The following is a 16,076-nucleotide window of genomic DNA, read 5'->3' as shown; positions in this document are numbered from 1 at the left end:
TCCGCCACCAAATACCATACTAAGTTTGCAGTCTATTGATACTAATTGTGCTAATATCCGCAAACATTAAGCACTCCAGGCCCAACAATATTGTCAGGGTTCTCGAACAAAACATTCCACGAAACTGAGTGGCCACATGCAAACAGCACAGCACTACGAGCAAAAAAAACATGAAACAACAATGAACTACGGCACATAAGAAACAATATTAATTATTCAATAAATGTTTACAGTCAGAACTGGTTGTATCAAACTCACAAAAAGGACACCTACCAGTATGATATAGGGCATTATTCGATATAAACGTTCTAAAGATTTGGACAACATAAAAACCCATACCATTTGTAACTGTACTTTGTGGGAATTATGGAAATCGATAATGCCGCACGTCCAGAGGCATGCCAGGAGACGCGAGTAGAGCAGACGTTCCTTGCACGGTTCTCCCGCTCGGGAAGGCCAGGCGACTTCCCGGCGGCGCGATCTCACCCCCTCCCTTCGAACCGGTCACATACGTAGACCGGCACGTGGCCGCGGAGTCCCGCGCCCAATGGACCGAGCCCAGAACGAGGCGGGGCAGTCGCGCTCGGCGCGACCGGCGTACGCCGGGGACAGGAGAGACGACTGCGAGCCGCGACGAAGGACGGAGCTCAGGTAACCATCTTGTTCCCTTCCTTTGTCGTGCCCTACCTCGTTCAACCACGCTCGACCCCGACAAACGTCGACGTCGACTCTATAGCCTGCTTCCAAACGAATTCCCCCTGGAGCAATAAACCCTGTTTGTACTTGTTACACTATCGTGCGTTGTCGTGTTTCTGCCAGTCCTGATACCGCCGAACCCCGGTAGTACAGGGCAAGCACAAGGGAGTCGGCCGTCAAGCCTAAGCCTTAGGGGCAAAGGCGGCTTGAGAGAACCCGGAGACCACAACTTCATTGACAAAATGGACTACTTTCGGTTTACTGTGGCACGAAACAGTCGCAAGTCTACTTCTGCTTAATTATCTTCGTTGCTTAGAAGAGCAGGCATTTTTCCATGCTGTCCAAGGACTCGGAGCAGCTGAGGCCACAGCCTTTCACGTTCACACAGAAGTGCCGGCACGTGGGCGAGCACACGCATCACACTGGAGCACGTGGGCGTAGGATCCGAATTGTCCCCACTGTTCGCGTCACTCGCATTCGATTCAAGACGTCGGCAATGCAGTGTTCATTCTCAAACCTTCCAGTGGTCACAGCACTGTCCACGGACACAAACTTGTTGACCGTTGACCTGTCAAATGCTTCTGGAAATGCTGACCATTCTCTTTAAACTTTGCGAAACCAGCGACGGTTTCAGAGCACTTCTCACTGTCATCATCAGCACCGCGAAAACTGTCACGACCGAAGCAGCTTTGGATCGCTTCCTTGTTAATGTCAGCCTAGATGCTGCGGCAATGACAGATTTCATGTCACTCCGGACTCAATTACATATTTTGCAACTTCACGATGAACGGTAGATTATTCCACTTCACGCTAGCCATCACACAAGAACAAAGACAACACATGGGAAAACAACAAAACAAAACGATGACGCAAATCTCCACAAGCCTCAAACTTGCAAAGTGGCTGTGTGAGCAAGAGCTGCAAGGCGAGCCAAGATCATATTTTGTAGGAGGGTGCCCACCCATGGCACAGTTGTGCCATAGAGCCACGCAGGCGCAGCCCGGCTAAACTACTTTTTCCAAGGGAATGTTGGCAGCTCGCCCGGCTGCCACGCAGGAAAATAAACTTCTGGGGCAGGTTCATGGTGTTTGAAGTTCAATACAGTATAGACCCCTTATAACGTAACCACTTATAGTGCAGGACCGGATATAGTACGGTCTTTTCAGACTGCCGTTAATTTTCCCATAGCACTCCATGTATACGCGTACCGCTTACTGTGCAGCCGCGCGAGACGAAATACCTGTTATAATGCAGCTTCCGCGGGAAAATCTCGCCGACAAGGGCGGCAGCGAGCACGCTTCTCAACAAGGTGCGTGCTGCCGGCCGGCGTATGCATTATTGAATGCAATTAAACTCTCGTTAATTCGGACTTATTTGGCCGCCCATCGGTTAATTCGAACTACTTTCGGAGCTCGGTGAGCGAGGAGCGCCGCAAATGTGCGATGCAAAAGAGCAAGAACGGCGCTAGTGTCCAACCGAAACGAAGCGGTGGAGTCCGCATCGCCACAGCCATCAGTTGAAATCGTACGTGAATGACAGCAATGCCGGAACGCTTCGAGCCTATTTGTGTCTTCAAAGCCTGTATTCTTGCGTTTACCGCCCCGCATAACACCGCGTTGGCCGTGGGCTTTCGTAACTGCGTAGTCGTCATCCACAATTGCGTCGATAGCGGCCGCGGTTTTCTCCGCAGCAGTTGCGGCGAACAGTAGTTTCATTTTTACTCGGTACTCGCGTTGGCCGCGTGCCTAAAAAACTGCGTAGTCGCCATCGATGATCGCATAGATAGCAACCGCGGTTTCGACGGCCAGTTGCAGCGACTGGGCAACTCGGTGCGTGTGTCGGGCGCGTGCCTTCAGCACCGCAAAGTCGCCGTTCATAATCGCGTCGATAGCGGTCACGGTTTTTTCCGCAGAGTTTGCGGCAAACGGTTGTTTCGTTTTTACTCGGTGCAAAGCTGTCGAGCTTGAAGAGCACCGGCTACATCGCGATTATGTTTTCGCCAGCGAACTGGAGAAAATGTAATCACGATGTGCGTGCGATAGTACAAAGCGTGTCTACATGCTTGGTCTACATGTTTTGCATACGTACAGGGCTTGAAAATCGTTGTTTTGGTTATAGTTCAGTACCGCTTATAGTGCAGATATTCGTGACTCCGGCGACTTACATTATAAGCGGTCTACACTGTATAATGGTAGTAACTGCTATTTCTGTTGAATGTAACCATAATTTTTTTCTATGGGTTCGCATCATAACTTTAGAGTGTTAGAAATTATTGAATATTAGGGATAATTCGATGTAAACGGTTCAATGTAGTCTGGTTCGACTATATAACCGTTCAAATAACTACAGTCAAGAGGCGCAGATTTAATGTCTTTTTTAAGTAATTACAAGTTTCCATTAAAGTCTCTGACAGCAGTAGCAAGTCTGTAGTTTGGGGAGAAGCAATCGACGGCACAATGAAGACTAAAGTGCATGAGAGGAAGAAGTGAGAGATACAGTGCTAATGCTAATTAGGTACAGTTTCGTTTATAGTGACCTACAACATGGTACCCTTGGTCAAAGGGGCACCAAGACTGCACAGTGGCACCGACATATGAAAAATCCCGGTTTGATAAGTACCGGAAATTAGAACGGTGTTTCGTTCAATTTTTTGTATGTCAGCGTTGCCATGCGGTCTTTCACGGCAGTGCGCGCCAAGCTGCCGTGAAACCACCTTTAGGGCAAAGTTCTCCTCTATCAGCGATGCTGAAGAGATGGGGAACAGAGCTGCTGGCCGAAAACATGACATGGACGATTCCTGCATTCGCAAATGGCTATAAATGCAGTTATCACAAGCTATACGCACAGATTTTTAATTTTTTTTATTTCCGGGATGTTGTAAATATGGGCGCGGCTTATGCACAGGAAAAATACATATATTCATTTGTTTCGAATACTTCGAAAAGTTCTTATACTGAAATTCGAGCCGGAGCGAAGATCAGGTAGAATAATATTCAAACGAACATTCGAAAATATTGAATATTCACGTAAGGCTAATTACAGTAAAAGCTCGTTAATTCGGAAAATCGGTTAATTCGGACACGTCCTTTGGTCCCGGCAGGCGTTTCCAATATTTAATGCAATGAAACTCTCGTTAATTCAGACGTATTTGGCCGCACATCGGTTAATTCAAACAACTCTCCGCGCTCGGCGAGCGCGGAGCGCCACAAATGTGCGACGCGAACGAGCCATAACTAGAGTGTACTCTACCATAACGGCGTTAGCGTCCACCAAAACGAAGCGACGGAGTTCGCATCGCCATAGCCATCCGTGGAAATCGTACGGGAATGACAGCAACGCCAGAACGCTTCGTGCCTATTTGAGCCTTTAAAGCTTTTATTCTTGCATTTGCCAGCGCGCATAGCACCGCCTTCAAAACTGTGTAGTCGCAGTTGGTTCTTTATTCTATGGTCGCCATCCGTGATCGCATTGATAGCGGCTGCGGTTTCATCCACAGCGGTTGCGGCAAAGAGTAGTTTCGTTTTCACTCAGTGTCCGTGCCGTCAGGGAATGGAATACGAACTCCTTGAAAAGAAAAAAAAGAAAAGAAATTTGAGCCATTCCATGCCGCCGCGCGTTGTTTTCCATCCTTCTCCGCATCGCCAGCCTCGCACACCTCTGTCCCGTTGCCCTTCCGCCCCTCCGAACACAAATGGTCCGCACCCATAGCTCTAAGCCACGCCACCCTCCGAAACATGAATGGACCGCGCCAAAACAACGTTAGCGTCCACCGAAACGAAGCGACGGAGTTCGGATCGCTTTGGTCATCACTAAAAATCGTACTGGAATGACAACAACGCCGGAAGGCTTCGTGCCTATTTGTTCCTATTCGTGCCTAGCTTGCGTTTACCGCCACACACAGCACCGCGTTGGCCGCGTGCCTTCATGACTGCGTAGTCACCATCCATGATCGTCTTGATAGCGGCCGCGATTCCGTCCGCTGCGGTTGTGGCAAACAGTAGTTTCGTTTTGACTCAGTACGCACGTCGGCCGCGTGCCTTCATAACTCTGTAGTCGCCATGCATGATCGCGTCGATATTGACAACGGTTTCGTCCGCAGTTGCAGCAAACGGTAGTTTCGGTTTGACTCTGCGTGCGTCGGCCGCGCGCCTTCAGAACCGCAAGGTCGCCGTGCATGATCACGTTAACAGCGGCCGCGGTTGCGGTAATAGTTTCGTTTTTACTCAGTGCAAAGCTGTCGAGGATGAAGAGAGATTGCGGTTGTGAAGAGGAAGAGGCGCACCGTCTACATCGCGATGGGCGGCGACCCGGCGACATTGGCGAAAAAATAAACGGAATGTGCGCGCGCTAGTGAAAAGCGCGTCTCAGATGAAGACGCGCGCAGCTTCGCCGCTGCGAGCTCTAATCAGTCGGGAGATGACGAGAATTGCAGCTTCCGCATTGCGTTTATGCAAAATAGAAACAGAATTTGCCGATTCATACTGCAAATAAGAGCGTGTTGACGCAGTAAGCATTTGTTTGTTTTCTTGATACCCTCGATAATTCGACATTCGGTTCATTCGGACATTTTTTTCAGTCCCGTGAAATCCGAATTAACGAGCTTTTACTGCAGTAGTAAAAATTAACAAGAATATCAGCACCCTACACATGCACACACGTTGCTAATATGCAAGGCCTATAGACAGTAAACCCCGTTAAACGACGTGAACAGGGCGGTGAAAAAATTCAATCTAAGCAGCAATTTGATAAAAGCAACTACAGTCGAACCCGTTTATAACGAATTCGATAGTTCCGAGAAAAGTGGTCATTATATTAGTAGTTTGCTATATATGAACTTGCCGTTAAAAACGCTCGAAAATTAACTGCGCTAAAGCTGGCGTCAGCAGTTACAATTTGGCAGCACTTTGGTGCAAAAACCAGATTTTCAGTGTCATTTTCGTTTCCAGTGCATTCCCGCACCTAGCTACAAGCTTGCATTATAATCGACCATCTAAAGAACGAAATGCGGCGCGTCTTGTAGCTCTTTTAAAACGGCGTCCAGTTCCAATCACCTGTCATTTCGAAACTACAAGCACAGCCACCATGTTTTATTCGAGAGATTGAGATATATTTTACTACCAGTGGGACATGACTGTATTCTGCACACGAGAGCGAAGTATTCTAGTTGGCCGTAAGCGTAAACTTTGGAAACTACTGCAGTATGCTGCCACTCTGTGAAGGTCTCGGACATCACGGTCTCGGCATTACGACTGTGTGTCAGCCACACAAAAGCCATAAATTACGTTCTCTATGTCACTTCAGGAGAAAAAAAAATGCGATGTTCGAAAGGTAAAATGTCACCGGAAAATTTTATCAGCAATCGGTAACGCGTAAACAAAGTGCCGCCGAACCGTGATCACCTGATAATGGCACCGTAACTGCCGACCCTTTGGAACATTGTGTGGCGGCAGTGCGTGGTGCAGCGTTCTCGCCGACTCGGGCGGCGTTTACAGGAACGCTTGAGCGGCCGTTGTTCTCATGGCAGAAAGACGTACATGGTCGTTCCGAATCATTGAAATAGCCGTAATGCACATGGTGTCGCATGGACAATTGCACAAAAACGAGCGACGCCATCGCAGTATCCAATATCGCACTGGTGCACGCGCTAGCACACGCCCTGCGCCATGCTGTTTATGCTGTATGCATCCTCCCTGGAGGCGTGCTTTGAAAGCGTGCGACCTTCTTCGCGGCTTTAGAAGTCCGCGCGCAGCGGTTGCTCGCTCATCTCGAAGGTCGTATCATCGGTGCGTTTGGACTAGGCCAGGGGGCAGGCTGCCGTGCACCCAGTTTGGTCGCACTTACATGCTTTCGCACTTCGCGTGTGCCCTCTTTTTAACATGAGTGGGTTCGAAGTGTTCATTGTAGCAGTACGGCGATTTAAAAAATGTTCGTTATACCTGGAAGCAGCTTGCATAGGGAGGGTTCGAAAATCGTAAATGCCCTAAAATTGTTCGTTATAACCGATAGATAGTTATAAGTGGGCTCGACTGTCCTTTATAAAAGCTACAAAAGTAGACCTAAAATAGCACAACTCTGCGGAGTTGTGTCACGCAGCGCATTTTTGATCCCGATCGAGCCAGATCAGGTTCGAATTTTTCGGTCACGATTGGCGCCTTTGCACAAGCTGTGGGAGGGAGCCAATGGCGTATAGGTTTGAGTGACTTTTGGCACGCCAGGCACGCAGCAGGTGCCACAGAGTAACATTTGTCTGCTCCATTGCACACTACTTCACAGCACCGCTGCTACTGTGGCTGCCCGCTCCTAATTACATGCGGGCGCAGCATGGAGGAAAAGAGTGTGCTGACGGAGAGGGTCACTCACTGACTCGGGGCGAGTAAGCCCCCTGAATAAAACTAAAGCAGCATTCTTTTATCTTTTCACCCGAGCCAGTGAGCTAGGGCACGAAACAAGCTAGGGCAGTTGTTTTGTGCTAAAAACAAGCACGCGAGCTTCTGTGCATTGCCAGCCACACCTTTTGTTTGCTTCATTTTTTGTGTTGACTTGCACTGGTGCCACGACAGACGCTCTTGATCATGGTACACACGAAATGTCAGTGAGCTGGATTTTGTTCACTGCTGTTAAGCAGCACAATAGATGACAGACAATGCAACAGACGAGGAAACTGACAACACAGCAGACAAGTGTTCATCCTGTGCAGTCCTATTCTTACCATCTGTATGCTACGCACACTATATAAACACTGAGCTTTAAAGCGTCAAAACAGAAAAACAGTGATTCATCCTGTCTGCTTTGAACTAAATTCAGGACAGACGATGGTGAGCACCATTATGTAGTGTGCCAAACTCCATACCTTCATTTCGGCTCTGCAGCTGTGTGTCGTTCGATTGTGCCAGCTTGGTCTGCAGCTCGGACACCTGACCCCGCAGACGGTCCACTTCGCAGCTGCTGCTCACAGGGAAAAGATGGCAAGAGCATCAGGACAAGCATGCAACTGCACAAGAACACCTTGAGAATTTGTTTACTTTCAATGATGTGATTGGTTTTTGGAGCAGCTAAAAGATCACTTTGGAGCAGTGAATCAACCTTTTGGAGCATTTACCAGGTTCACATTTTCACACGCAAATATTGGGCCTAGCTAGAGCAGTAGTCCATGTTCTCCACCGAAAATGACAAGCACACGCATATATTTGTCTAGGATATCCGAGAGTATAAAACTCACTTATTGGAGAGTTATTGGGAATCTTTGTGTTCAATCATGGTTGCACAGGCGGAAAATGTCGCATCGGGCGCACGCATGCCAAGCAGGTTTGGGGAGAGGAGAAACCGTCCACTCGTGGGCAGTGCACGAGAATCGCAAGCACTATCAGCGCCACTGGGCATGTCATGTCACATGAGATCCCTCTGACGTCGCCCGAGTCTCTTTGCTCACCAGCAAGCGATGAGTGCAGAAGACTCCGCCACCCCTCCCGTTTTCCAGCATGTGGTTAGTCAACCCCATTTTGCCCTGGTAGTCACCGTGGCCGCCTGTACCCCAGCAGGTAAGCCAGTAGTCTCTCTTTACCTAGCTTAGTTTTCTCTTCGAGGGAGCCCTCAGTGATGTAAACTATAGCTAGCTGGCCTGCTCAAAGTGTCAGTTGCAATCGTAATAAATGCTTTCCAAGTGTACACGTGGTTGTCGTCCATTGTTTCCTCGAACCGTGGTTTATCGGCAGGCGTGCACCAATGGCAGTGCAACGTGTGCTGAAGCGTAGTGCCGTTGGCACCCCCTTATCTCTACAACATTGAACAAAAGTGACATTTTCATGCAGATATTGTGTAGAATACAAATAGATTCCTTCACGAAATAACAGCATGTTGAAACACTACATGTATATACCCTTCGTCTGCTTGCCCGGCAGACACAATGGTCATCGTGGTCTAAGGACATTGTAATCATTTTCATGGCATTCTTTAATAACAATTTGTGCGCATCTGTGTCAGTACGTGAAGGTTCTGTGCAAGCTTGTACATTTTTGTGTGCCACCAGCTGTTTGTATGTGAGCAAATTTTCTATGAGCACCTTTCTCCACAAGGTGAACGGCGAGACAGTTCGCAGCTAGGCATGCGTCTCAATGCTGGCATAGCCATTTGCGAGACATGGCGTCAAGGCACGCATCCAAGCCAGACAGTCGCAATGGGCAACGATATGTGAATAGTAATGAAACTTACGACTATGATGAGCTGCACCTCTCAAGAGATGACAACTGCAATTAACTTGCTAATCCCTGTATATACCCTTTCCATGTGAACTGGAAGCATTGTTTGATCCACTAGTCATCACCGTCAAGCTCATTCGATATTGTTCTCTACAATATCACAGCTACTGCCCTTCAGAGATTTTTCAATTCCAGAGTAGTCACCTGTCTGCTCTCACGACCACTCAGAATGGCCCTACATTCACGGAGACTGAATAGCAGACTTCGAGTGCTTGCCGTCTCTTCCCCAAAAGACCACAAAAACTACGTCTTGGCCCAGGCTTGGCGCAAATTATGCAATTTTTAACTAACCATAGCAGGAAGTAGCAGGTAGCACCTTTTGGTGCAGTTTGGTGCAATTGGCATTTTGCGGCATTTTACGATAAATTTGCTAAAGTTGAGAAGAGGTGAGCAATGTCCGCACAAAAGAAAGATGAAAAGATGACATGTCATGTGCAGCACAGAAGTGAACAGTATAGTTAAATTTAACCCTTACACTGCCGCTGCCAATGTAAGCCAGGGACCAAGCCTCGCGCTAGCCCTGCCACTCCCGGGTATGCTCGTTTTGAATTTTTCAGCACACTCCCTGCCTCTCCTGAAGCAACTTGTGCAAAAAAAGAACAATGTGTACCTGTGGCAGCATCTGTTGAGAGGTCATCTAAGCACAGAAAACTTGGAAGTTAAATTTCTGACAGCAGGTGGCACACGTCTGTTGAGATCAAGATCAGATTGGCAAAAGTTAGATGGCAATAGATGTAGTTAAGCCTGGTTAAATCAAGCAGGCTAGGTGACTATTTGTCGTCGCCCAGTTTCAAAGGGGGATGCCAATAAACATCATCATCACAATCTCTTGCTCCGTCTAGGCCTGGTATTGGCTGGGAAGCCATGGCGAGCCAGTGTGGTACGTCTGTTTTCACTTTTACAGACAGAAATGAACTGTTTATGAATTCTCAATCGGGAGAAAGTATCAACAAAAAAAACAGCTCTTACGTAGCATGAAATATTCACTCAAAAGTGAATAAAATCCAGAAGGGGGAAAGGAGAAGTCAGAAAAAAAAAAAACAGTAGTCAAAGCGTTCAGGAGGAGAGGCGATGTGGTGAGGAGTAACGCTGCCCCCCCCCCCCCCCATTTCTAAGACCTGCCAACTCAATGCCCACTAACCTGAGATCGAGTACCTGGCGCTGTTCCTGGGCCAGGTGGCTAGCTTGGTCGAGTGCCCGCTGCAGACGATCATTTTCGGCATTCAATGCTTCTACCTGCTTGTTCAGATCACCAGCTATCTGCTGAGAGAGGTTCCACCTGCAACGAGTCACCAGCAACAACTTGCAACATGGTTCACAAATATGAGTATTTTATTATAAAACAAATTCAAATTAAGAAGTCTGAGTACACTAGCACTCCTGAATAAATTCCTGCCAATAAAGCAGCTTATTACTATTATGTAAATCTAGTGTAGTTTGAAAACAAAAACTTGCTAGATTCGAAATTCAATGAAAATATACTAAAGAAACAAATGAGTTTATATTGTCACAAGTGTTGCCACTTTATTTACAGTGAATATAATTTTTCAGACAGGCCATCATCCTATTTTAGACCATAATGTTCACCTTTGAAGTTTTATTAAGAGTTACCTTTACTTTTCATGTCTTACCGACATGCCAAAACAGTCACGTTAGTCACCTTTAAGCTATTCAATTTCAGGATGTATTTTCAATTTGCACTGATATGGCGCTGCAGCCCAAAACTAACTTATGACTAACGTCCTCGTGAAATTAAGTCCACCCCAGCAACCGCTTCTGACCACTCAGGAGTATAGAACTTTGACTACGAGTTTTATGAGTGTTACATGATGATGTGTGTTGTTTTATGGCGTAAGGGACAGGTATGGCCAAAGAGCGTCATGACAAATGGTAATGCTATTGATGAATTGTGGATGGCGTGGACAGTAAATTCCTGATGGTAGATGTGACATGGCTGTAGAAGGGCCTAAAAACTGTCGCTGTAAATGGCGTAAAACATGTAAGTGGTAAAATAATGACACTAACTAGTTAGTGATGAGGGCTATGGCAAATGTGTTTAATTAAAAACGTAAGATGTAACAAATATAACAGTGATATTAGGGCATGAAGAGAGCCCTTGAATACAAGGGCTGTTCATCACATGCTAAAATTTACCTGGCCAAATGATTTTCAGGGTGTTTACTACATTTAAGAATTCTAAAACTGTTTTCAGGTTAAAAAGCAGTTCATAGCTAAGAAAATATGATGCGTGAAGAGGTATGTTTTCGCGATATGCAGAAGGGAAGTACCTTTTCCTCTCCGCTTCTATCGCAGGGCACTGAATGAGAACATGGACAACAGTGAGAATATTGCCGCACTTACTACAAGTCGGAGGATCACTCCCAGTGAGTACTGTAAGTGTGTCCTATTCTTAATCGACAAACAAGTACAGTATAGACCACTTATAACGTAACCACTATAGTGCAGGACCGGATATAGTGCGGTCTTTCCAGACTCCCGTTAATTTTTCCGTAGCACTCCATGTATACACGTATCGCTTATAGTGCAGTAGCGGGAAACGAAATACCGGTTACAGTGCGGCTGCCTGGGAGTACAGAAGTCAGCGGAGACGGCGAACGCTCCCCTCAAACGGGCGCCCCAAGGAGTGCTCGAGGAAGAGAGACGAAGTGGAGGAGAAGGGCACGTGGTGCGAACGAACAGCCAGTGAGGCTGAAACCAGAATCTTGAGTGAGAGTCGTGAAATATCACGGCGCGCATAGCGAGCGAGGGCCACGAAACTGCCAACGCCGGCCAATGCTCGCTTCACGATAACGGCAGTAAATGAAACTTCAGGGAGCGGGCGGCGCCGGCACGGCATGGCGAAGGGCGCATGCGAAGACCGTGGTATGCAAGGGAGGAGGGCAGCAGGGAAGTGGATTTCGCCTCGGCAACTCTGCCGCTTCGGTGGCTCCCCTCGCCCTCCCTCGTAGCTCCCTCACTTTCGACTGTCACCGTGCGCACCCGCCGCCGTGCAGGCGCCACCACTCCAGCCGGCCCGACGCCAGCTCCCCGAAGTTTCCTTTTCTGCCGTTATCGGGAAGTGGCCGTTTGCCGGCGTGGACTGTTTCGTTGGCCGGCCTGGGACAGTGCTGCGCTTCCCTCTGCACCGTAGCTGCAGCGTGCAAGGCCAACAAGTGACTAGAAAGTAGAGGAAGCATAAAGGAGAAAGGTAGGTTCACTGCCATTTTCTACGCGTGGTTCACTGCCATTTTCTACGCGTGGCTACAGTAGCGTGGCTGAGACATCGGCACGTACACGCATGTTCCGGCGCAACGCAGAATCGGCGACCTTGCCATTTGAGAGAGGGTGAAATTTACGCCGCGTCTTTTTTTCTTTCTTTTTTTTTTTTTTTGTTTTGTTCACGCGCGACATTGAGGGGTCTCTCCCAAGCTTTTACTCCATGGCGGTGCCGGAGCAATGCCGGTCGGAGGCGGCATTTGCACGTGATTTGATTCGAATTAACGAAATTCGACTGTAAATTGAATGCAAACGTTCTAGCTGCATTCCTCGACTGTCGCTTACACGTGGCGGCTCAGTGCACATGTTTTGCATATGTGCGGGCCTTGAAAATTGTTGCTTTGGTTATAGTGCGGTACCGCTTATAGTGCGGATATTTGTGATTCCGGCGACTTACGTTACACTGTACCTTCCTTATATCGTGCCGTTTTCCCAGTTATCCAATTCCCAAGTTTTGGTTTTATCATGTGTAGCTTATATATTACCTGGGTATCCCACTCTCCTTGCCAATGCTTCCTCAGTTTACGGCGTAGAAAAGACTTTAGGTCTGTGACAGGGATGGGGATATTTGTGTCTGTATCGCTAAAGGTTACGGACGTAGCATTTTCGTCAGCAGCTTCATTGCCTTTTATATCTTTGTGGCCAGGTACCCGGCATACCACAATCATTTGGTTGCACATATATGCAGAGCACAATAAACTGTACAGTTCATTAAAAACGGAGTTCTTGTGCTTCCGTAGACTACTTAGGGCTCTGACTACACTTAGTGAGTCTGTGAAGACAATAGCCCTAGCAAAATTGGTGAGCCTTATGTGTTGAATAGCCGAAAGTATAGCGTATGCTTCCGCTGTAAAGATAGAGGTGTGTGGATTTAGTGCCCCAGAGGTAGAAAATGAGTCTCTGAGAGCTGCGTAAGAAACGCCAGCAGAGGACTTCGAAGCATCAGTATAGTATTCTGCGCAGGAGTACTTCTCCTGAAGCTCAAGAAAATGGGAATGTATATGTGCCTCCAGTGCTTGTTTGGATATTTCTATGAAAGACATGTCACATTGAATAGCCTGCCATTCCCAAGGCGGTGGAAGCAAAGTAGGGGGCATTAGTATATTCTCTAGAAGAGGGACCTCTGTTTTTTCTGACAGTGCTACCAATCGGAGAGACAGAGGGGGCCGATGGGCTGGGCGGTTACGGAACAGCCTGACAGTGGACATGTCGTGAATGGTAGAATGACATGGATGCTGGATGTCTGATTTAACTTTCAGGGCATAGGAGAGACTTAAATACGTCCTTTGGAGATCTAGAGACCCCTCGTTGGACTCACCGAACAGGCTTTCAACAGGACTAGTCCTGAAGGCACCTGTTGCAAGACGAATACCCAAGTGGTGAACGGAATCTAGCATCTTCAGAGTACTAGACGTAGCAGAGTCGTAGTCAAGGCGCGACCATATGAGACTTTTGTACAAGCTTAAGAGGCACCTCCTGTCACTTCCCCAAGATGTCCGGGACAAGATCTTCAGTAGGTTCATTGTCTTCAGGCACTTCGCTTTCAGATATTTCAGGTGGGGGATAAATGTTAATCTAGAGTCTAAAATGAGGCCCAAAAATTTATGTTCATGGCTCACAGGTAGCTGTTGTCGATTAAGAAAAATGGTGGGGTCAGGTAATATACCTCGCTTGTTCGAGAAGAGAATGCACGTGCTTTTTAGTGGGTTTAGTTTAAATCCATTCTTGTCAGCCCACTTAGATCATTTGTTTAGCCCAAGCTGTACATGTCGCTCGCAGATAGAAATACTACATGACTTAAAACCTATTTGTACATCATCCACATATACAGAATAAAACATTGTGCGTGGTATGACAGTTTGGAGCGAGTTCATTTTGACAACAAATAATGTACAGCTCAGCACACCACCTTGTGGTACACCAGCTTCCTGCGTGAATTGTCGAGACAGGACGTTACCAACTCTGACATGGAACGTGCGATCGGAGAGGTAGCTCCGAATCACATTTAATAGGTTGCCTCGGACTCCCATTCCAGCCAGGTCACGGAGAATTCCAAAACGCAAGTTGTGTCGTATGCCTTCTCCAAGTCTAAAAATACTGATAAGAAAAACTGTTTGTGTACAAAGGCATCACGGATATTGATGCGGACAAGGTGATCTGTTGTGGATCTACCTTCCCTGAAACCGCACTGTAGGGGCTGATGATGATTATTATTGTGGTTTATTGGCGCAAGGGCCAGATGTGGCCAAAGAGCGCCAAGACGATGGTAATGGCTTGTTAGTGGTAGATGAATAGGGAATTATATGAACATTAGATGTGGCATGGCTGTAAAGGGGCCTAAAATCAGTCGCTGTAAAGTGCGTAAAATCTATACGTAATAAGAGTATGGCAATGACTAATGATGTGTACTATAGATATGAACAATACATTGCGAAAGAATGATATGACTTACAAAATATTACAGATGCAAGAATTGGCCAGAAGCACAAGTGCCTAGACAGAGCCCTTGAAACACAAGGGCCTGGAGGCATGTGCTATAAAAAACTATCACAGCAACATCCTCTGGAGAGAGGATGCGCTACGAACTTATTGGGCTAATAACATGTAGCACAACATCTTTCAAGAATGCGAGGACTGCGTTGTAGTTAAAAAGCGGTTCTTTACCAAGAAACATAGCGGGATGCAGAGGGACACAGTAGCGACATGCGAGAGGAAAGTGTTTCTTTCTCTTTCGGCTTCCCGACACTACAAGAGGACGTGGAGGACGGTGAGCCTCTCGCCACATCTACCACATGTTGGAGGATCATTACCATTCAATAGAAAATTGTGAGTACCATATGTGTGTCCTATTCTGAGACGACAGAATAGGACATCAGTTCGTCGTGTTTTAGTTGTACAGGGCCAGAACCTTAACTGTGGCTTAATCATGTGAAGCTTATTATTTGCTTCGGCGTCCCACAAGCGTTGCCAGTGGTCTCGCAGTTTCGTTCGCAAAAAAGGCTTGAGATCTGTGGCAGAAATAGCTGCGGTAAGACCACTAGCTTGAGATGTAATTGATGTGGCCGCTTTGTCTGCTAGTTCATTACCCTCAATGCCCCTATGGCAAGGAACCCAGCATATTGTGACATGTCTACCAGATGAATAAATATTGCACAAGTACGTGTAAAGCTCAATAAAAACAGGATTTTTGTGTATTCTTACAGATATTAGTGCCTTTACGACACTTAAGGAGTCTGTGAAAATTATTGCATTTTGTAGTTTTAATTTCTGAATGTGTTTAACCGCAGACAGCACTGCATAGGCTTCTGCAGTAAAGATGCTTGTATAAGGATTCAATACGTCCGATTCAGAGAAAGACGGACCAATTGCCGCGTAAGATACGCCAGCATGCGACTTTGACGCGTCAGTGTAGAATTCAGAGCAAGAGTATTTCGATTGCAGTTCACGGAAATGCATTGCGATTTCGAGTTCAGGAGCGTGCTTTGTGACCTCTACAAAGGATATATCACATTCTATCACCTGCCACTCCCAGGGCGGTAATAGCTTACCTGGAGGCATTAGACAGTGTTCAAGAAGTGGGACATCCATTTCAACGCTAAGTTCCCTCACACGCAGTGAAAAAGGTCGTCTCACAGAGGGTCCATTATAAAAAAGTGTAGTACACATCAAATCGTTAACGGTCTTAAAACACGGATGTTCATGATTGGAGTGTACTTTGAGAAAATATGTGAAGCTGGTGTATGATCTCTGCAGATGGAGTGACCATTCATTCGATTCTACATGTAAGCTTTCAATAGGGCTTGTTCTGAAAGTGCCAGTGGCCAGGCAGATACCTAGATGGTGAACGGG

General features: G+C 47.0%; 1 protein-coding gene across 5 annotated transcripts in view; it reads right to left on the bottom strand.

Moving 5' to 3' along the window:
• LOC119439931 (rootletin-like) overlaps positions 1-16,076 on the bottom strand; it is a 289,750-nt gene that overhangs the window by 189,130 nt on the left and 84,544 nt on the right. For all 5 annotated transcript variants that reach the window (XM_049661195.1, XM_037704895.2, XM_049661198.1 and 2 more), the window contains 2 exons: positions 10,093-10,230; positions 7,547-7,641 (listed from right to left, as the gene is read on the bottom strand). In XM_049661195.1, coding sequence (XP_049517152.1) covers positions 7,547-7,641; positions 10,093-10,230 — 233 coding nt within the window. The remainder of the gene's footprint in view (positions 1-7,546; positions 7,642-10,092; positions 10,231-16,076) is intronic.

The sequence above is a fragment of the Dermacentor silvarum genome, chromosome 2 (assembly GCF_013339745.2).
Source record: "Dermacentor silvarum isolate Dsil-2018 chromosome 2, BIME_Dsil_1.4, whole genome shotgun sequence".
Classification (NCBI taxonomy): Eukaryota; Metazoa; Arthropoda; class Arachnida; order Ixodida; family Ixodidae; genus Dermacentor; species Dermacentor silvarum.
This window is presented reverse-complemented; position numbering and strand designations above follow the sequence as displayed.